A 22,160-nucleotide genomic window follows, 5' to 3' on the forward strand; every position below is an offset into this window, starting at 1 on the left:
GGGATTGGTGAGAGCGCCAGAGCCAACCAGGCTTGAACCAGCACTACATGCATGGCACTAGAACATCAGAGGGCTGCTGCAGAGGCCCAAGTGGTGCCCAACCACCAAGAAAATAGAGAGAGAGAGAGAAGACAGTGATATTTTGCCTACAGGCAGCACTGGTTCTATTATGAGCTGTTCAACAACATGTGCCACCAAAGACTGCACCCTCACAGGGACACAGTGTGACACCTGAGCTAGGTTCTTGCACATCTGACACCAAGAGGAGGAGAAGACATCCACTTCCAGTACTTGTGTAAGTGACAGCTGCCCTGATCATCCTCACGATAGGGTCTTTCTAGGGCTCATGGGGATCTTTGCAGGATCTCTCAACCATTAGCACAGGGCATCTGTCACCTCGCGGTTACATGTCTGGCCATCAGACTGCATTACCTTCCACCTGGATCAGGTCCACCAAGCTGCCCAGGCAGCTTTGCTGGGATGTCCCAGGTTCAGAAGGCAATCGATGGCACCCATGTCGCCATCTCAACATGGGGCACTCATCATAAACAGGAAAGAGTTCCATTCCCTTGGTGTGCCACCACCAGCTGAACATCATGCATGTCTGCGCATGCTACCCTGAGAGTGTGCACAATGCCTACAATCTGAGGCATTTAGAGGCACCCTTGGCTGAAGGGTTAGGGGACAAGGGTTACCCACTAAGGTCATGGCTAATGACATCAGTACGGAGTGATACCAGGGCCAGACAGGTGGACACTCATGCTTGCAGCTCATAAAAGGTAATTCATTTTCTTGCGGCATTGAAGTCTAGTCCACCTGGTGATACTGCTGGAGCTGACCACCTCTGCCACCACATCCCAAACTTCTGACAGAAATTGGCAGGTACTTTCCTTCCAACCCTTGGAAAGAGGATGGCCTTGCACTCCTCCACAGCATTCAGCATCCGGTCAACATCAGTGACAAGGAATTTTGGGGCAGTTCTGCTTGTAGCCATGTTGCTACCTGGAATGAAAGTGGGTGTGGAAGGGAGCGTGGGTGCCGAAGGGAGTGTGGGTGCTGAAGGAATTGTGGTGCTGAAGGGAGAGAACCCAATTTGATTTGCAATTGGAGAGTTATTGCAAACAACCCGAACCCCATTAAACACTTGGTCATTCATTGTAGATTATATCTAGCTATTCAGTTGGTTGACAAAGTATCACTGTTGCACACTGCGCACATACTTACTGGATGGGCCACAATGCACTGTTTGACATGTTTAAGGCCACTGAACAATTTTGAAGGTAAAAGGCATGAGGTCGAACTGCCGAGAATCACACGGTCATTCATAAGCTCATCTAGGTCTTGAAAAACCTTCCTCTTTAGTTCCAAGTTCTCAGGAACACATTCCTGCATCACATAAAGACACAAAATATGATCAACATCACTTCCTATTGTGCATAATCTGATGAACAAGATGAGTGAAAACATCATTAAGGTTACACTTGGAAGCCTGAATCTTCAGTCAGATTGTTCTACTCAATCTATTAATTTACTATTTGAAGGAGAATGGCACTATCAAAAAAAAGCAGGGACTTCTTCATATGCTTATTAGAAAGCTTATGGAAGACCTTCTCTAGTTCAGTGTCTACAGGCCAAGAACTAATATCTCGGCTCTTTCTGGAGACCAATGCAGGTGGTAACTGCACTTCGCCAGTCAGCTAACCAACAGGATCTCAAGACTACTGGACCTGGAAACCTTGCTTTGCCAGTGACACTACTATGCCACGAGATTACTCTGGAATTTGCAGGGGTGGTCATCTTCCCTCATATCCAAGATATAATAGGCTGAACTCATGCAGCTATTTTGGCATCATATGACTAACCAAAAGCTTCTGCCACCTGGAAAGGCCAGCACTTCAACATTCAATTGGTAGGTGATCATCACAGAAGAATTACATAGCTCTGGCACAATCCATCACCTGCATTTTAACTCATCTCGGAATGTCAGGAGGAGAATAGACTATAGGAGATACGTGATGTCTTGAACACCATCTCCGCAATTGACCATTGACACCACTGCAAAACACGTCATGTCTGAGTAACACAAGCACAATGAGGATCATGGAACCACTGTGGAGAAAATGCATGGCTCTTTAAAGAATATATTATTGTGGCGCAATCACTCTGATGGTTCTCTACAGCACAGTCCAGGCAAATGCACAGAAGATGGGAGTTGTAAGAGACATGGCAACAAGTCTAAGCATTTAGGAAGAGTAAGAATGGGATGAAGGTGATAGAGAAATAAGAGGGGGAAGCAGAAGGCAATGCAGATAGTAGTTCATAGAGGTCCGGTTTTAGTGATCTTCTCAATACCCTTAGTCAGAAAAAGCCTTCAAGTACTAACTGATGTTTTCCCCCGTAATCAATTTCTTCACTCTGCATCGAACAATGAAACCACTTATCCTCCATATCAATGGTTCCTGACAATGCATACTACGAAAAAAACTATAGATCGAACACAATACTATAACTTTATTGTTCTAAGGAAATGCGCTCTCATTGACCAGAGCTGCTGAAGGTTTGCTCTTGTTTATGTGAGGAACAGAGTTCAAGCCTGGAAAAGTTCCTGAGGACCTGGTTGCATTCTGTAGCACTTCATCTGTTGCCAAAACAGTGTTTCTGGCATTCCATTTATATTGGTACAGGAGATGCACACAAGTATCATGAGATTGGAGGATACATGCCAATTCCAAAATGCCACTACCAAACACACAGGGCTAGAGTTCAACTCTTCCAAACATCTGAGGAAGATCAGACCACAGAAGGTAAGTGGTCTTCAAAGTCCATGACTATTTGCTACATCCATCTATTCAAGGTGGACGTCTGCCTCTCTAAGGTGGAATTTGAACCCAGAATCCACAAAGCAACTGAACCAGAGATGTCAAATGCTAACTTCTGGTCTTCACAGTAGACGACCAAAAAAAAGTCCAGAAGTAATGGCTAACCAAAGGATTGTGTGAGGAACTTAAGGATTTCAGCATTACTCAAGAAACGGTACTGGAGAAACTATTGGAACGAAAACCTGACAAACCCCTTGGCACTGATCGATAGCTTGTTTGACCTGAGGATTTTAAAAGACTGGCCAATGGAAATAATTGTTTTAATCTTCCAAAATTCCCTCGACTCCAGAATTGTCCCAAATGTACATGGGCAGCAAATGTAAAGAAGGGAGAAAAAAAACAGAACCACAAAGAGGCTGCAAAAGGACTTGGACAGGTTAAGTGAGTGAGCAAAAAAACGGGAGATGGAATATAATGTGAAGCTATCTGCTTTGGTAGGAAAAATAGAAAACAGTGACTTGAAAATGTTAGTATTTAGAGGGACCTTAATGTCCTTGTAACAAATCAAAAGTTAACATGCAGGTACAGCAAGCAATTAGGTAGGTTAACATGCAGGTACAGCAAACAAATTACATGTTACCCTTTATTACAAAAGGGTTGCCATATAAACATAAATAAGTCCTATTGCAATGGCATCAGGTCTTGATGAAATCACACCTGAAGTACTGTGTACAGCTTTGGCTTTCTTACCCAAGCAAGGTCATATTAGTCTTAGAGGAAGTGCAACAAAATTTCACTGGACTGATTCCTGGAATGAGGATATTCTGCTTTGAGGAGAGATTGAGCAGACCAGGCCTAAATTTGAAAAGAATAAGAGGCAATCTTATGAAAACGTAAAAAATTCTTAGGAGGCTTGAAAGGGTGGATGTTCAGAAAATGCATCCCCTATCTGGGGAGTCCAGAACAGGGCTCACAGAATCCAAATAACTGGTGGGCCATTTAGGACTAAGAGGAGGAGAAATTTATCTTCAAAGGGTTGTGAATCTTTGGAATTTTCTACCACAGATGCTTAGTCTCAATGCACATTCAAGTCAGAGATTGGCAATAAGGAAATCAAGGGATATGGGTATAGCAAAGGATGCTATGGCCAAGATCAACCATAATCCCAATGAATTGAGGAACAGGCTCAAGAGGTCATAGTTTTTTTTTAGTCTCTCGGGAATTTAAGGGATACAAGAAGTGAGAAAGAATACGGAGTTAAGATAAATTTCCAGTAGCCATGATTATACTGAATGGCAAAACAGGCTTAAGGAGATAAATAATCTACTTGATTTATTTTATAGTCTTTTGTGCTGCTTTAAACTGGTCAGATGAGTCAGGTTTTATTTAAAAGTTAACGTTACAATTAACTGCTTCAAAGCCTCAGTCAATTGTTTTTGCTGAGAATATATGAAGCTACAGTGAAGGACTAAGAAACTTTCCAAAATGTGACCTTGCATTTCCAAAGTTGGTAAAAAGTAGTCATAAACACAGCCAAAGCACTGTTGAGTACTGGCAGTCCTACAAAGGTGAACACTTACGCTCACCTGGTAAAACGTTGTGTATGTCAGAGCAAGCAAAGGTTGTGGTTTATCTGGAACTAAAAATGGAGCTTGGAAAACAAGGCTGCAATGTAACAAAGTGAAACATTTACATTATACCACTGTTAACCACTAAACAAACTCTACAAATCACCCATTAGGTTTTTCTCTCCATCAGCAGTCCTGTAACTTAAAAAGGGTGACAATTTCATTAAGTTTATTGCATTTTTCTCTTTCTCTCACTTTTGTTTAGGTCAAATGGTGCCTTGGACGGCTGCATAGGATAAGAGCACAGATTTTATGGATTTCTAAAAATATTCTGCTAATTGAGACACTTAGCCTAAAATAAGCTTCCAATTCTTGAGGCTGGCATGACAAAGAAGTAAAAAAAAACTTGTGGACATTTTGTTTTTTTTCCACTTAGCAGTAATCTGTAAAGGAGATCATCGTCCATAGAGTGATTGTCCAATTTTCTTTCCATTTAAATCAGTAGTTTTGGGAAGGCCAATGGTTATTGTTGCTTTTTTACAATGAAGTGCAAGCATGAGCTGGTCACCTTGAACATGGTATTCTGCCCACTACAGTCTTGTATGTACCCTTGATCAAAACTGGAATCACTTTTAACATTTAAGAAAAACTTGGATGGGTTCATGGATGAGAGGGGTGTGGAGGGATATGGTCCAAGTGCAGGTCAGTGGGACTAGGCAAAAAATGGTTCGGCACAGACAAGAAAGGGCCAAAAGGCCTGTTTCTGAGCTGTAATTTTCTATGGTTCTATGTCAGTGACAGATAATACAACCAAGAACTGTAGCACTGCATACACTATAACAACCATAGTATGACATACTCCAAGTTATTATTGAAGATACGACCACATTATTATTAAAAAGCTGCCTTAAAGACCAGAAAGTGACAAGTATGAAGTAACTAAACAATCAAAACAACAACTCACATTTTGCAGTACTTCTAACAGAGAAACCTTATTAGGCACTTGGAATAAAGGGAGAGAGAGAAAAACAAAGAGGGAGAGAGAGTGAAAGACGAAAACACTAAGTTAAAGAAATGGAAACATGGTAGGAAAGTTAGGAGTGGTTAGCTGAATGCTTTAACAAAACAAAAAGTTTTAAAACAACTTTTACAGGTGGAGATGTTGAAGATTTAAGAAGCAGTTCCAGAGAAAAGGCTACGGTAGCAGAAGGCGCTGCAATGATAAGGTGCAAGGTAAAAGAATTCACCAATCCCAGTACAGGAATGAATGGTGTAGAGGAAGTACAAAAGGCAGAAGGAGGATGAGATGATTAAAAAAAGGGATTAAAGAGCAATCGATATAAATCAAAAGGGATGCTTTGCTGTAGGACAGGATTTAGGTGTCTAAGCCTCCGATAAGTTGGAGCTCATAGTAACTAGAGGATGAGAAAGCAAGACGCTGTACGCTAAAGAGATCAAATCTAAAGGTGAACGAAGCACCATGGCTTTAGCACCATGGATGAAGATATCAAATTGAACACCAAGGTATTGTGTGGGCTGTAACTGGCTAAAGAAATGACTAGAACATATGGAGAACTAATGGGAAGGGAAAGAATTTATGTTGGGATGAAAAAAGGACAACTTCAACCTTACCAGCATTCAGACAGAAAAAAATTCTGCCTCATCCAGACAATGTCTGACAAGGAAATAGTTGTAGGTCCATGGAATGTGGAATAGGGAAAGACCCAGATGTCATTAATTTAACTGTGGAAGCTGGCCCAATTCTCACAGGTGATATGGGCAAGCAGACAGGCAAAGAAAAGGAACATGGCAAGGTCAGATTCAGCGGGAAGTGTAGACAGAATCGATGGAGGGAGATTGGTTTGCATGATGGATTGGGCTACATTCACAAACTTCTATAATTACACGTGGTCTAGGGCAGAGCAGGAGCCAGATCAAGCTGTGATACAACAAGAATACTTTCTATGGTACATCTGTAAAATTTGGTGAGAGTTGTAGCTGACATGCCAAATTTCCTTAGTCTTCTGGGAAAGTAGAGGCATCGGTGAGCTTTCTTAACTATATTGTTGGTATGGGGAGAACCAGGACAGGTTGTTGGTGATCTGGACACCTGAAAACTTGGAGCTCTTGACCATTTCTACTTTGTCCCCATAGATGTAGAGGGGCATGTTCTCCACTATGCTTCCTGAATTCGATGTCAATTTCCTTTATTTTGTTGACATTGAGGAAGAGATTATTGTCACTGCAACAGTTCTTCCATCTCATTCCTACACTCTGTCTCATCATTGTTTGAGATCCGACCCACTACAGTGGTATTGTCAGCAAACTTGAAAATCGAATTGGAAGGGAATTGGACCACAGGGTCATAGGTTTATAAAGGGGGCTGAGAACACAGCCTTGTGGGGCACCGATGTTGAGGATGATCATGGAGGTGTTGTTGGCTTTCTGATGGTGGTCTGTGGGTTAGGAAGTTGAGGATCCAATCGCAGAGGGAGGAGCTGAGGCCCAGGCCACAGAGTTTGGAGATGAGGTTCATAGGAATAAAGTTGTTGAAGGCTGAGCTGTAGTCAATAAATGGGAGTCTGACATAGGTGCTTTTGTTTTCTAGATACCCCAGGGTTGAGTGCAGGGCCAGGGAGTTGGCATCTGCTGTGAACATGCTGCGGCAGCAAGCAAACTGTAGCGGACCCAGGTAGTTTGGGAGGCTGGAACTGATTCATGCCATGACTACCCTTTCAAAGCATTTCATAATGATGGATGTCGCAGGAACGAGATGATGGTTATTAAGGCACGCTGCTTGGCTTTTCTTTGGTAGTGGGATGATGGTCGACTTCTTGAAGCAGATCGGGACCACAGATTGTGGTAAAGAGAGGTTGAAGATGTCTGTGAATGCTCCAGTCAGCTGACCTACGCAGGATCTGATTGCATGTCTGGGTACCCTAATCTGGGCCAGTCGCTTTCCACGGGTTGACCTTCGAGAAAGCTGCTCTGACATCTGCAGTGATGGCCTCAGATACAGGTTCATCTGAGGTTTCCAGGGTGGAGGGCATGATCTCGCTGATCTCTTGCTCAAAACAACCACAGAATGCATTGAGCTCTTCAGGGAGGGGTGCATTAGAGCCGGCGATTTTACATACTCTTATCTTGTAGCCTGTTATGTCTGACACACTTTGCCATTGTCAGTGGGGGTCCATGTGGCCACCCTGGCACTCTAGCTTGCTCCAGTACTGTCTTTTGGCATCTTTGATGGATCTCCTTAGATTATATCTAGTCAAAGACAAAAGGAGGGATATACCACCATGGGCACAATTCTAGAAGATATCATTCATGATTTTGATCAAGGCAGTTTGGTGCTAAGGGCAGGGCAAAAGCCAAATTGAAGACATTCAAACTGATCATTTTAGGTGAAATGAAGACAAAACTGGGCAGATAGGTTGCAGGCAGAATTTCTGAAAATGGTGCATCAATAATCATATTGAGAGACGCTGTACTACAACAGTGGAAGCCACTAATGATGCAGACGAACACAAGGGTAAGAAAATAGTGGGGAAAAGGTCAAGGGAGAAGGAGGAATATTTCACTGATTAGATGAGCTTAGCAAGTCAGGGGCAAAAAAGATGGAAAAGTTCAAGGATTTGAGTGAATGGGAGAACAGAAAAAGTCAACGTAGAGGACTCCTACCCTTGTTCCTAACAGTTCTGATATTGCTGATGTTGTAAAAGATCTTCAGCATCTCACATGGTGAAGTGGGATTTCCCAACTGAGGTTGTGACTTTTTTTCAGAGCTGAACACAAAACTCCTGCCATAGTGGGAGACCAATAAAGAAGGGAAAGAAATTCAATCCCACTACCCTACTTGGCACAGCATGGCACAACAATGGATGAATGAAAGCATTACTGAGACTCTTGTTGTAGTGCAGGACGCACAGGAAAATGAGTGCAGTATGGGGATAGAAATTATGCTAAAATAGGTTCTTCAGCAAAGCACAAAAGAATAGAACATAGAACATTACAGCGCAGAACAGGCCCTTCGGCCCACGATGTTGCGTCGACCAGTTAAAAAACAATGACCCTCTAACCTAAACCAAACACTTACCATCCATAAACCTATCCACGGATCTCTTAAACGCCCCCGAACTAGGCGCATTTACAACTGCAGCAGGCAAGGCATTCCAATCCCTCACCACCCTCTGCGTAAAGAACCTACCCCTGACATCTGTCCTATAACTACCACCCCTTAATTTAAAGCTATGCCCCCTCGTGCTAGCTTTCTCCATCCGAGGAAAAAGGCTATCACTGTCCACCCTATCTAAACCTCTAATCATCTTATATGTTTCAATAAGGTCCCCTCGTAGCTGCCTTCTTTCTAACGAAAACAACCTCAAATCCCTCAGTCTCTCCTCATAGGACCTCCCCTCCATACCAGGCAACATCCTGGTAAACCTTCTCTGCACCCTCTCCAAAGCCTCCACATCCTTCCTATAATGTGGGGACCAGAACTGCACACAATACTCCAAGTGCGGCCGCACCAGAGTTTTGTACAGTTGCAACACGATGCTGCGGCTCCTAAATTCAATCCCCCTACCAATAAACGCCAAGACACCGTATGCCTTCCTAACAACCCTATCTACTTGATTCCCAACTTTCAGGGATCTATGTACACATACACCTAGATCCCTCTGTTCATCCACACTATTCAGAGTCCTACCGTTAGCCCTATACTCTACACATAGGGATAGACAACTTCAGATTTAAAGACAGACCTGAGAGAAGCTGACATTTGATGGTATACAGCTGCATCTTAAAAAAATTAAGCTGATATACCTTTAAGCTCAAAAAACAATCCATTCATCAGGAAGATTTCAGACAATGAAACAACTGACAAAGAATGGTGTCAAACAAACCTGTCCCCAGCAGTTAATAATGCATCAAAGTATCAGATTTCCAAAATGTAAACATTCCCTAGATTATAAAAATCAACTTATTTCAAGAGGATTAACTGAAAACATTTATTCCAAGGAACACACATAATATTAGCTATGCTCTGACGGTCAATTCTATAATTTCCCCTTCACAAAAAATTTCTGTTTTGAGGTGGCAGGTTTTTTTAGAACCCATTTCTACTTAAAGATAATATGAGGTGATGTTACACTTTTGTTTTTATATGGCACAAAAAATACACATAACAAATATTATGGTTTGTGACAGTAGCATTCTTTATTCGTTTACCATAGTAGGATGCAATCTAACATTTTCCTTATTTATTTACTCTTCAAGAATTCATAAGTCACAGCAAAATGGTAAACAAAGGAGGTGGGATTCTCCACAATGTAATGCCAAAGAGATACTAGAGCACTGCAACAAAATGCTTACTGTTGTGAATTGTCAGATCAAGACAGTAAAGCTTTGTGAAAGCATGTACAGTACACGGAATAGATGCTTTGCAGGTGTTGCAAGGAAGAACTGTTGCATGTTGGCCAGTGATATGGCCAAAACATGAGCACAAGAATTAACTTCTTCCTGGTATGCTAATCTCTTGAGTGGCAACTGAAAACCACATTCCATTACTCAATTATTTAAACTCTTCTTATTCATTGACAGTTAACCCAAGATTTTGCTACCAAATAAAACAGCTGCTTAGATTATTAAAAATCCTTGGCTTTAACCACATTAAGTGTTAAGGCTCTGTCAAGTTATTTGGAACTTGCAATATAATGACAAATCTTGTGGCAGCCGAATTGCTGCAGTTATTGAACTATAAAGGGTTAATAATTGGGATAGATGACGTAGAGATGGTGTACCATTGACACTAGTCAGTCATGTGTACGATGACAGAGAGAGAGAGAGAAAGACAGATTGGAATCATGCCCAACAGTTATGCACCTTGTCTGTAACCTGTTTAGAAGTAATACTAATAAACAAGTATTAAGCACTAATATGTCTACAGCTGCCTTATCCCACACTTAATGTGCAGGACAGAACAGCCCAGAATCAAAACAGTTATTCCTTAGGAACAGCTTTACTTCAGCTGCTCCTGTAATACTCAGTTGCCAGACTGGAGTGACACTTGTAACTTGCACAGACTTCAGCAACAAAGTTCGGCACTTAGATATTGCCAAGTGTTCAGATTGCAGGTTGGCCAAGCACTTTTAAAATATGGTTTTTCACCAGTTAAAGGTTGTCGCCTTGTAAAGACTAGAGGTGCCATAGTAGAAGTCAGATCACAGATTCCATTTGCAAATTATATTTCCACTTTCTAATTGCTTTTGCATTAATGCAAAAAAGTGTTATAATTAAGCAGAAATAAATTTTAGGCATAAATCAAACTACATTGACTGCACAGTAACAAATATAAGCTGCTACAGAGCTCAACAACCTGAGCAGCAGTAAAATAATTACCTAGTTTGAAAACAATGTGTCCATGAGCGATCTGGGACTGTATTTTTTGGGGCACCATATTCCCTGCCTTCCCACCATTCTCCAACTAAAAAGAGCACAATAAAGCCAGGTTTATTAACCATTTTATGCTGGGTGAGACAGCTGCCACAATCTGAGGATAAAGAGTCCCACCTGAAAGATCTGCCAGCCAAACTGAGTGGTTGGTTGCTCTGTAGCCACAGCAGCTCCAGGTTCAAGCAGTGTCCAAAGGATGGAATTATGGGGCCTCCACTGGAGGCAAGTCCAGGGTACTGGTGGGGCCTGGCTGGCAGGGGAGTTGCAGGTTTAAGAGGCAGAATGGAGGGGTGAATAGGATGGCACCTCTAATGGGCTCAGGGCTATGTCACAGGGACCCCCCCCACCCAACACCAGCCTGACCAATAAAAGCGGAGGACTATCTGCTTGGCATAGGCCTCCCCCTCCCCGCTACAGGATAACACAGTAGTGGCCATTAATTGGCTACTTAAGAGCCTCAATAGGACCATGGATGGGCAGGTTGCCCAATACTTCCATCATCCTACATAAAGTTGGAGACAGGTCAGGGGCAGGCAGAAAACCAGCAACTAGGTCACGTGCTGGATTTTACAAACACCCAGCAGTGAAGTGTAAATCTATCCCGGTCTTTCCTTTCGCTTGGAATTATGAATGTGCATGTCACACGTTGAAGTTGAGGTAAATGTGGTGTGAAAAGCTAGAGGCTGTCATGTGAATAATCAATAAATCAGATAATTGATTGAGTCATAGAGGTTCACAGCATGGAAACAGGCCCTTCAGCCCAACTTGTCCATGACATCAATGACTAATGTTTTCAGTGCAAGCCACCAAACCATTCTCATAGTCCTTCACAACTCACCAGCTATGCATTTTGGCATTAATACGTCTGATTACTTGAAAGAGTTTAGGAACTTTTGATTTAAAACTTTTTACAGGAGAGGGTTAAATTGTATAAGCCTTTTCAAAAGCAAATGTAACTTGGCTATCAATGTTTTCAAGCAAGAACTTATACCCTTTACTCACTAACAACAGATAATTGTTATCTTTCCACCAGTATGGAACTGGCAACTATTTACCACATTATTAGGGTAAAAAGTCTGAGAAAAAGAAAACATTAAGTTGCACTTTTTGAATCCCCAAAGATCTATTGCATTGGGGTTTGCGTTTTGCAGGATAGCACAGAAGCAATTTAAAATTTTAAAAATCACAAAAATACAAATTTACTATGTTTAGGTAAAACTGCATTTCCTTACAGGGTTGACTTGATTATTTTTCTGCTCGTACAACTTGGATAAATTCACAATCAGAAAAATAGATCTGAGTAGATAGAAAAGTTCCAACAGATTTTTACTCCAGCTTTGTTTAAATGCTACAAGTATCATTCACAATGTATGATGCCATTTAGCACTGATCATTTTACATGGAGTGCAGCAGAGCTGATGGCCATTAGTTCATTGATTGCAAGTAGGACTTGCAACTGAAGTAGATTTCCCCCGGTTAACTTAACAAAAGTCAGGTATCATGGGCTTTAAATAAATGTTTTGCAATTTATGATCAGTTTGGTGCCTCACAGCGCCAGGGACGTGGGTTCAATTCCTGGCTTGGGTCACTGTGTGGAATTTACACATTCTCCTCGAATCTATGTGGGTTTCCTCTGGGGTGCTCCAGTTTCCTCCCACAGTCCAAATATGTGCAAGTTAGATTGCATGGCCATGCTAAATTGCCACACAGCGTCAGGGGAACTAGCAGGGTAAATATGTGGGGTAATGGGGATAAGGGCTGGGTGGGGATTGTGATTGGTACTGACTTGATGGGCCAAATGACTTCCTTCTGCACTGTGGGGATTCCATGATTTGCCTGTTCAAGAATTTGACAGCACCATTTGGAAACTGTTTCCATTCAATGCTTCCCAATGCAATGAGTATCACACCCTCTGAATGTATCCTAAACAGTATTCTTCATTTATCAATAAACACTGCCATTAAGGACAGATATTTGGAAATATTTTCCTGATTCTGTTCCCAAATGTTCCTTTACCATTCATGAAAATCGTCTCCAATTTTTTTTAAACTTGTTAATGTAAGCTTTTGAGCCCTGCAATATCATTGCCTTCTAAAATCAGCCAAGAAATGGATAAAATCAAATAACTTGACTGGCCAATAGTCAACAAGAAAGACTTTTGAAATTTTCGCTTATATCTGATTCTTCAAAGGCAAAGTTAACGCCTATATGAAAATCTGTCATCGATCAGTTCCAGGGGGTCCAACAAGTCACTTATCCTCTCAATATTGAGCTCATCAGAATCACTGCTCTCTTCTTTATTCAGATCCCGCCAATGGTTTTGAGCAGGCTATTTGAGTGGAAGTGGGAAAGCATGAATAAGGACATTCAAAACAGTAATCCACAGCAGAACGTCCAAAACTAAGAAGCAATTGTCGAAACTGCTTTAGCATTTAGAATTGCTCATGATTGATTCATTTCTAGAAGTTGGCCCTCATCCCTTTGTTCAAGTATGCCGCATAACAGTATAAACTGGTATGAAACATTGCAGAATACAACTGAGGTTCCAAACAAATACTAAAGCTATATCTCAGGTACTAACTTAGCGCTTTGCATCTGTCCTTACCAAATTTGATGATGCTGGTCAGGTCATAGCAAAACACAATGCTGGTCAAGTTAGTTGATACACTAGATGGGTTAAAAATTGATAAAAAGAGGTGATATTAGATAGATCATCATGATCCCTTACTTCCTTCAGTATCCTTGGATGCATCCCATCCGGTCCACCAGGACCGGAAAAGATGCATCCAAGGATACCGAGGGAAGCATGGGTGGAAATTGCAGAGGCACTGGCTATCATCTTCCAAAATAGCAACAGAAAATGTTGGAAATACTCAGCAGATCTGGCAGCATCTGTGGAGAGAGAAACATTCTGAGTTCAATATAACTCATGTTCAGAAATGATTTTCCAACGCTCTTTAAATACAAAGTGCTGTCAGAGGATTGGAAAATTGCAAATCCTTGCTCAAAAAAAGTGCAAGGATAAGTCCAACAACTACAAATCAGTCAGTTTAACCTCAATGATAGGGAAGCTTTTAAAAATAATTAATTTTTAGTCAAAATTTAACAGTCAAATGGACAAAAGTGATTCATTAAGGAAAGCCAGCACAAGTTTAAGGGTAAATCACGTTGAACTACATGTATTTAGTTTTTTAATGAGAGTACCAGTTATGGTAGTTCATGGAGACCTGCCTCCTCACCTCGCCCCATGTTTGTGGGGTGGTCCCCCTCAAGCTGCATAACCAATTATCTGTCTCCCTCTAATGGAGAGAAATGTCTACGGTCCTTGGTGTTCTATGGCTAATTACCTACTTAAAAAGAAATTATTTATTGTCACAAGTAGGCTTACATTAACACTACAATGAAGTTACTGTGAAAATCACCTAGTCGCCACACTCCAGCACCTGTTCGGGTACAATGAGAATTTAGCATGGCTGATGCACCTAACCAGCCTGTTTTTCGTACTGTGGAAGGAAACCGGAGCACCCGGAGGAAACCTATGCAGACACAGGGAGAATGTGCAGATTCCTCACAGACAGTGACCCAAGCCGAGAATCGAACCCAGGTCTTTGGCACTGTGAGGCAGCAGTGTTAATGACTGTGGAGACTTAAGAACAGAGGATTTATAAGGGCCATGCACTTTTGTGGTGTACATGGACTTTCAAAAGCCTTTATTAAAGAGTGCATAACAAACTTGTGAGCAAAGTGAGAGCTGATGGAATAAAAGAAACAGTAGCATGGATATGAAATTGGTTGAGTGGATGTGAGAGATTTGTAAGACAGTGTTGTACTTGTACCGTTTGTTGCAGGACTAAAAGAATATAAAGCGATAGTACATGGATTTTGGGTGAAACAGAACAGGTTTATTAAGTAGCTGTTTACTCCAAAGTTTAGACTGAACAAAGCCCACCAGGTAGCCAATTACATCACAGGCTGACCATGTGACTAAACCTAAACCCTTAAAGGGACCACGCAACACAGAATAACTCAAATATGTAACATCCCTGCTCCTTTGCTTCGAATGTCCCATAACAATAAACAACTACGATACCCTTACATAGTTCATCAGAAAACATGCATATAGATTGGCAGGCAAGTTATTATTACACAGCAGTTATAACAGTCAATAAGAAAGATGATCTGGCACACTGGATGCCTGCACATTTCAGAAATCTGAATGTCCTTGACTTTTGAGGTGCTCTCAGGGTTTTTCCACCCTGGATGGTGTAAAAGTCTCTTCAGCAGAAGGTAGATTAATAGCAATAGATTCATCAGTGATCTCAGGATTGGTTGATTGATCTAAAGTTGCGGTTGCAGTCTCTGGTGAAATGGAAGATGGTACAACCCGAGGTGCTTCTGGTACTGATGGCGATAACACGGGTGTAGCCAATAACTGATTTGTGTGCCGTCTCCAAACAAACTCATCTTCTGTTTGTACAGTACACGAGATTGGACCAATTTGAGCCAAGACAGTTGCAGGAACCCATTTCTCACTGGTGATATAACTGCTTGCCAAAACTTGCTCTACTTGCTGAAATAAGCATAGTTTTGAACTATCTTCCTGTCATAGGATTTGTGACTGCTGATTGCATTCTAATGTTTAAGACATCGTCTATGGTATGAGTAAATTGGAAGTGATTCTCTGCTTTCTCTACTTGAGTAGTAAAGCTGGCACATTTTGTGTTGTCGCATGTGTGGTGTTGTGATATGTCACCAAGAAACTATTTAAAGAATGATTAATGAACCTTGGAGGCTTTCAACGCATGCCTCAAGGATTGGGCAAATCTTTCAGCTAAACCGTTTGTCCAAGGGTGGTATGGCACAGATTGTGTGTGTTGAACACCACTCTTCCTTAGATAGTCTTTGAATTCTTGAGCTATGAATTGTGATCCACCATCACTTACAATTTGTTCTGGCTTCCCAAATCAGGTGAAAATCTTTGAGTTTTTTATGGTTTGTTCCACAGTTCTCGATTTCATTATGACCACTTCAAGCGGGCATCAATGACAACCAAGAACATGTGCCCTTTGTATGGACCCACAAACTCTACGTAAACATTGCCAAGGCATTTTAGGCCACTTCCATGGATGTAATCGGGACAACAGAAGTTCGTTCCTTATCCGTGCAGATGACTGGCACAGTCCAGGTTTTTCCTCAATTTGAGCATCAGGTCCAGGCCACCAGAAGTAGTGCCTCACCAGTTCTTTCACGGTGTTCACGTAATTGCTCCAAGTTCTTTGTCACAAGTTTGGAGGAACTATTAGTCTTTTCCCCCACAACAAGCATCTGCCTGTACAGTCAACTCAAATTTCCTGGAAACATATGGCTTTAAATGAGGATGTGTTCCTACTATCTTCCTCTTTAACACCATTTCCAGTCCCTTCCCCATTACAGGAGCATTTCTGGTCTGTCACTGGACTTGAACAGCAGTCAATGGGATGTTGTCTATCTGCGAAAAGTAAAAGATATTTAAAACGCTACTTGGTGGTAGGTGTCCAACAGGTAAAGGTAAACGTGACAATGCATCAGCATTGGCAGGGCTTTCCGATTATTGCATTTGATTTCATACAAATGTGCTGACAGTATGAACCATTGTTGAAGTCTGCTGGCAGAAAGTGAAGGAATGCCTCTGTGCAATCTGAATACAGTTATCAAAGGTTGGTGATCTCGGGAAGTATATATCTGACCATATGAGTATTGATGAAACTTTCTTAGTCCATAAATAATGCTCAGTGTTTCTTTTTCCAACTGTGCATAATTTGATTCAGCATGTTAAGAGTACACAATGCAAAAGCTATTGGTCTTTCTTCCCCAGAAGGTAGTATGTGTGACACCACTGCTCCAACTCTGTATGGCGATGCATCACAGGCAAGTTGTAGTGGTAACATTAGGATGAAATGTACTAACATTTCTGACTTTTTCAGTGCTTTTTTGACTGTGTTGTAAGCTTTTCCACAATCTGGGGCAGGATTTTCTGGCTTTGCTCTCCCTGAAACTAGAAAATCCCACCCGAATCAATGGGCCTTTCCATGGTCCATCCCTCGCCCATACCGATTTCTATGGCAGGCGGGACAGCAAAATTCCGGCCCTGGTATCCATTGCCATGGTTGTTTAATGCACAACATGTTATGTAGTATATACCTATACTCATGAACAGAGAGGAATGTCCACGGGAGTTTCAAAGTACCTGCACAGAGTATGAAAGAAATTCAGGCATTGAATAAAAACAGGAGCAAGTCATTTCTGCTTGAATTATCTCAATAAGTGCCAAATAGGGGGCTTTTATTATGCATTTCTTTAGGTGCAAATGTACAGGAAATTCTGAAAAAGAGACTCTAAGGGGTATACTACAAATTGCAAGATCAGAAGTAAAATGGAAAGATAGGATTGCCATACGAGAACAGGGAAGTTATTTTACTAAAGAATTCAAATACCCCAAAAACACTGAGAATATCAAAGTGTTTAAAAGTTGATTTGGTAAATGAAATGTATGACTTCTTCATAACATAAGAACATAAGAAATAGGAGCAGGAGTAGGCCAACCAGCCCTTCGAGCCTGCCCCGCCATTCAATAAGATCATGGCTGATCTGTCGTGGCTCAGTTCCACATTCCCGCCCTATCCCCATAACCCTTAATCCCCTCGCTTATCAAAAACCCATCAACCTGCGTCTTAAAAATATTTAGCGAGGCAGCCTCCACCACTTCAACGGGCAGAGAATTCCAGAGATTCACCACCCTTTGAGTGAAGAAGTTCCTCCTCAACTCTGTTCTAAACCGCCCCCCCTTTATCTTGAGGCTGTGCCCCCTAGTCCTACTGTCCTTTCTGAGCGGGAAGAGTCTCTCCACCTCTATCCTATCCATCCCATTCATCATCTTATACGTCTCAATGAGATCTCCCCTCATTCTTCTAAACTCTAACGAGTACAAGCCTAGTTTATTCAGCCTCTCCTCATAGCTCAACCCCCTCAACTCCGCTATCAGCCTAGTAAACCTCCTCTGCACTCCCTCCAAGGCCAAAATATCCTTCATGGTCCTGGCATTAGTGAAAACATAGGAGGCAGGGCATTTGTAGACCTGGTTTTTTAATTACTCAAATAAAACACAGGATACAAAACTTGTGACTACCAGAGTTTGTTCATTAATAATCCAGTAGAGGACAAATGGGGCACCTTCAAAAGCATTAAGCTATACCAGCAATATAAATACATACCTAGATGCAATACAATCATCAATCATTAACTAAATAAGCATGAGCATAAATGGATTATATTAACCTGGTACAGTTGTATAGTAGTTGTGCTACTGAATATGTAATCCAAAAGCTAAAAATCTTCAGTTATTTAAATAAGTCTGGAATTAAAAAGCTGACAAAAGTCATTAAGGCCCATTTAGTTCACAAAGAGAAAGACATTTTCCATGCTCACCCAGTCTATCCCTATGTGATTCCAGGTCCACAACAATGTGTTTGGGTGGTAAGGTGGCACAGTGGTTAGCACTGTTACCTCACAGCACCAGGGACCTGGGTTCAATTCCCACCTTGGGTCATTGTCTGTGTGGAGTTTGCACATTCTCCCTGTGTCTGTGTGGGTTTCCTCCAGGTGCTTCAGTTTTCTTCCACAGTTCAAAGATGTGTGGGTTAGATTGATTGACCATGCTAAATTGACCATAGTGTCAGGGGATTAACATGGTAAATATGACAGGTTGCGGGAATAGGGCCTGGGTGGGATTGTGGTCGGTGCAGACTCAATGGACCAAATGGCTTCCTTCTGCACTGTAGGGATTCTATTCTATTCTATAATTGCTATCCTCTGAAGTGGCTCAGCAACTGACCTTCAGTCACCAGACATAAAAATGGCACACAGTCCTGGCAACCCTGCAAAGGCCTACACACAAGCATCTGCAGATTTGTGCTAATATTAGGAGGGCTATCCCACAGATTAATAAGTCATACAAAGGGAATGATACATTATAGTCAACACCCTATGGTCATCTGCAACCAGCTTCATTCAGAAGTGTCAAGTTGATAACTGACCTTGGCATCTTAATCACAGATGCCAGTCTTCAGCCAATCCGATACACTCCAAATGACATTTAAAAAGGCTCTGCACACTGGATGCAATGTGTGTAGGTCTCAACAACATTCCACCTGTCCTGCTTGTGCTCCAGAACTAGTCTTGCCTTTAGAAGCCACCAGCATCTCATGAAAAAGTGAAAGATTGGACAGGACATCCCTGGGCAACACAAGGAGAAATCTGATTTGCTCAATTACTGCCACATCAGTCAACAGTAAAGTGAAAGAAAGTATTATTGGCAAACAAACAGCAATTAATCATCAATTACTTGCTGGCCAATGTTCAATTTGGGTTCCCCATCAGGACCACTCAGCTTCAGAAACAATTACAGCCTTGGTCCAAATATGGACAAAGGAGCTGTATTTTAGAGATAATTTTAGAGAGTGCTTTTGACATCAAAGACCCCTAGCAAAATTTAATTCAATGGAAATCAGGAAGTAAAAATTCCTACTGGCAATACCAAGCACAAAGGAAGACTGTGTGGCTGTTGATCTCCAATCAATGCAATCCCAAGGACATGGCCATTATCCTCAGGATAGTGTCCTACTCCCAGATATTTTCAGCTGCTTCAATGATCTTTCCTCCATTGCAAGGTTAAAAATGGGGGTCATCTGGTACTGATCAAATAATAATTACTGTCTGTTTGTCCCATGTCCAACACAACGTTTCGGCTGGAGGTAAGCGACAAGTAACATTTGGCCCACACAAAGTGCCAGCCAATAACCATTTAACCATAGCAGCACTGTCACTATGGTGCTGCTTCTCCAAACCACGCCTATCCCCATCAGTGCACCCTCACAATTACTGGCTGTTGGCAGCACTAAGGTCAGACTGCATGAGCAGCACCTTCCCATCCTTTTCCCACCCCCGGGTACACAAGCAGCCCCTTCTCCTCGACCCACGACACAACATGGCTGCTTCCATGACCACCCCCCGCCCCCGCAGCATGGACCCTGCGGTCAGAGTGTCCTCCTTCCTCACCCGCGCTTAATACTGCTGTGCCTGTGGCAGGTGTTTTAGTTGTTGGTTTGAGCTGCTTTCAATTAGGTCGTTAGGGCAAGTGAGGTGAGACCATTGGAAGAGTACCATGTTAATTACATCGAGATGTACACAAAAGCATGCTGATTGACGTCTCACCCATTTTGGGCAAGTTCCACATTACGCCAGATTTCTTTTCTGCCAAGATAGGAATGGGGGCCATTCCTGTGTGTTCTCTAACACCCGATTTTTTGACCTCATCTTGCCAAAAAAAGGGGTACGATGAGGTCATAAGACTGCCCCTCCCATTGTGTCTACTACACTGCAGCAACAAAAACTGCTTCAAATTTACCTGAAGGCCTTGCAATCGATAGCTGGTTTTCTCATACCTTAAGTTCAAATAAATATGCAAAGTTTAAAAGATTTATGTTTTGGCACAGTCTATGAAATGTAGAAGAAATAAAGGAAGTCATGTGACCTACTCCAAATCCTGCCCAACAACAAATTTGGGTGACTTGGTTGTTAAAAGATGGACCGTGAGCAGGTTGTTTTACTGAGGAGCAGTTGCAAGATGTTCACACCAGCGGAGAGCATCAGGAGCATCTCTGTTGAAAATGGGTAGACTGTTAGTCTCCAAATTATTGGGAGGTTATTAGGAATGTGAAGTTTTATCAACAGTTATACTTCAAATTGTCTATATAATTTCAAAATAGAATGGAGGTGGGGAGTGAACAGCATAGATTAATAGCACATTGACCTGAATACAAAACCTGTTTGTGAGAGAACAAGAAAAAACCATGTAGAATGCAGGCAGGAAGTCACACTCGTATTGAAGGGGCCAGGTTTGTGAGGATTTCAATAAAGCTGGAAGATTCGACTAGCTTTGGCTAGAGGGAAGAACCTCCAGGCTAACTGTCATCATGAATGTCAGTTGTAGAATTAGAGTAATCCAGTCAGAAAAGGAAAAGGGAAAAGGAAACAAGCCATCAGGAGCTGAGAATAGCTTTGGACTGGTTCCTGAAGATTGAATTGGCCATGTAAGGGATTAAGGAAAGTTTAACTTTGGAAGGGGATTTTCAGAAGGTTTAAAAGTTAAATGGAAGGATCTTTCCTGTAGTTTTAGAGTATAATCTATCTACTGAATAGTGCTTAGACACAGTTGCTTTTAGTTTGCATATTACAATAAAACTTAAAATCGTGTGATCCTTGTAGTCAACGGAAATACAAATATCTTTTGCAAGTTATCAATCTCTACAGGAATCCTAATACTTCACATATAAAATTGTACTGCATTTAAATAATCTAAATATGCATTAAATGTTCTTAGCCAATGTCTACTTTGATGGCTTAGAGTGAGCTGGCTCAAACATTCACTTGTGGAAAAACCATTACAACTCAGTGGAAATGCTGACCTGGATGTGAATGGCACCCTCTACTGCTTTTGCAAGGTCAGTGCAGGCACTGATCAACTGCATATGTTCCTCGGGTTTGAAAACTCCTCTCAGCATGCCAGTCCTCTCAAGTTCAATCAGCTGTTGTCTAAATTAAGAACAGAATGCGTGTTATTACCTCTGTAACAAATAGAAAGTTTCTTCACCTTATATATCCTAATATTTTTAATGTCTGTCACCTCAAGCATCTACAAGATTGACTTCTATCATGTAATTTTTTTCTTCCCACAATGTTTATTTCAGAAATTTTGATTGTCTAAAGCTAACAAGGGGCTCAAGATTGCAATCAGGTTAGTCAAACGGATTAGGGGAAAATAGGTGATAAATGGATTGGTGCCAATATCCATTGACAACATTGGACACAGTTCAGAGAACCCATTTCTGTAGGGTTAGATCTTCACTGTACGGTAATGTAGAACAGGTGATATAGCAAGTCAGCAACTCCTTTTACATCTATCCTGGTTATTTCCATTCAATGGTTCTATCGAAGAAGCAGATTAAGTGTGTTATGCTGGTTTGTAATAGAAAACATTATGCAGATTTCACAGGAGGCTGAGGCCTACTACTGAAGCTGGAAGCATGGTGACCACGCACGTTCTACTCTGAATCTTAAACTCCCACGTACTTCCTTGGCAATTTGGCTTGCATTGCCTGCTTGATCACATTCACTGATTTATAAGGCAAGTATAACATGTTTCTGAGATGAAAAATTGAATTTTTGGATTAGAGTTTATTTCTTAGCAGAAAAATGGGGGTCAACTTAGATGCCAATTATGGGC

At 41.6% G+C, this 22,160-nt stretch overlaps 1 protein-coding gene across 1 annotated transcript in view; it reads right to left on the reverse strand.

The window, feature by feature from the left end:
* Positions 1 to 22,160, reverse strand: part of cryl1 (crystallin, lambda 1) — a 59,850-nt gene that overhangs the window by 20,125 nt on the left and 17,565 nt on the right. The window contains exons 3-4 of the mRNA XM_080197315.1: positions 21,343 to 21,469; positions 1,225 to 1,386 (exon numbers count right to left, since the gene is read on the reverse strand). Of these exons, the coding sequence (XP_080053441.1) occupies positions 1,225 to 1,386; positions 21,343 to 21,469 (289 nt within the window). The remainder of the gene's footprint in view (positions 1 to 1,224; positions 1,387 to 21,342; positions 21,470 to 22,160) is intronic.

Source organism: Carcharhinus amblyrhynchos, chromosome 10 (assembly GCF_965287045.1).
Source record: "Carcharhinus amblyrhynchos chromosome 10, sCarAmb.v2.hapA, whole genome shotgun sequence".
Taxonomy (NCBI): Eukaryota; Metazoa; Chordata; class Chondrichthyes; order Carcharhiniformes; family Carcharhinidae; genus Carcharhinus; species Carcharhinus amblyrhynchos.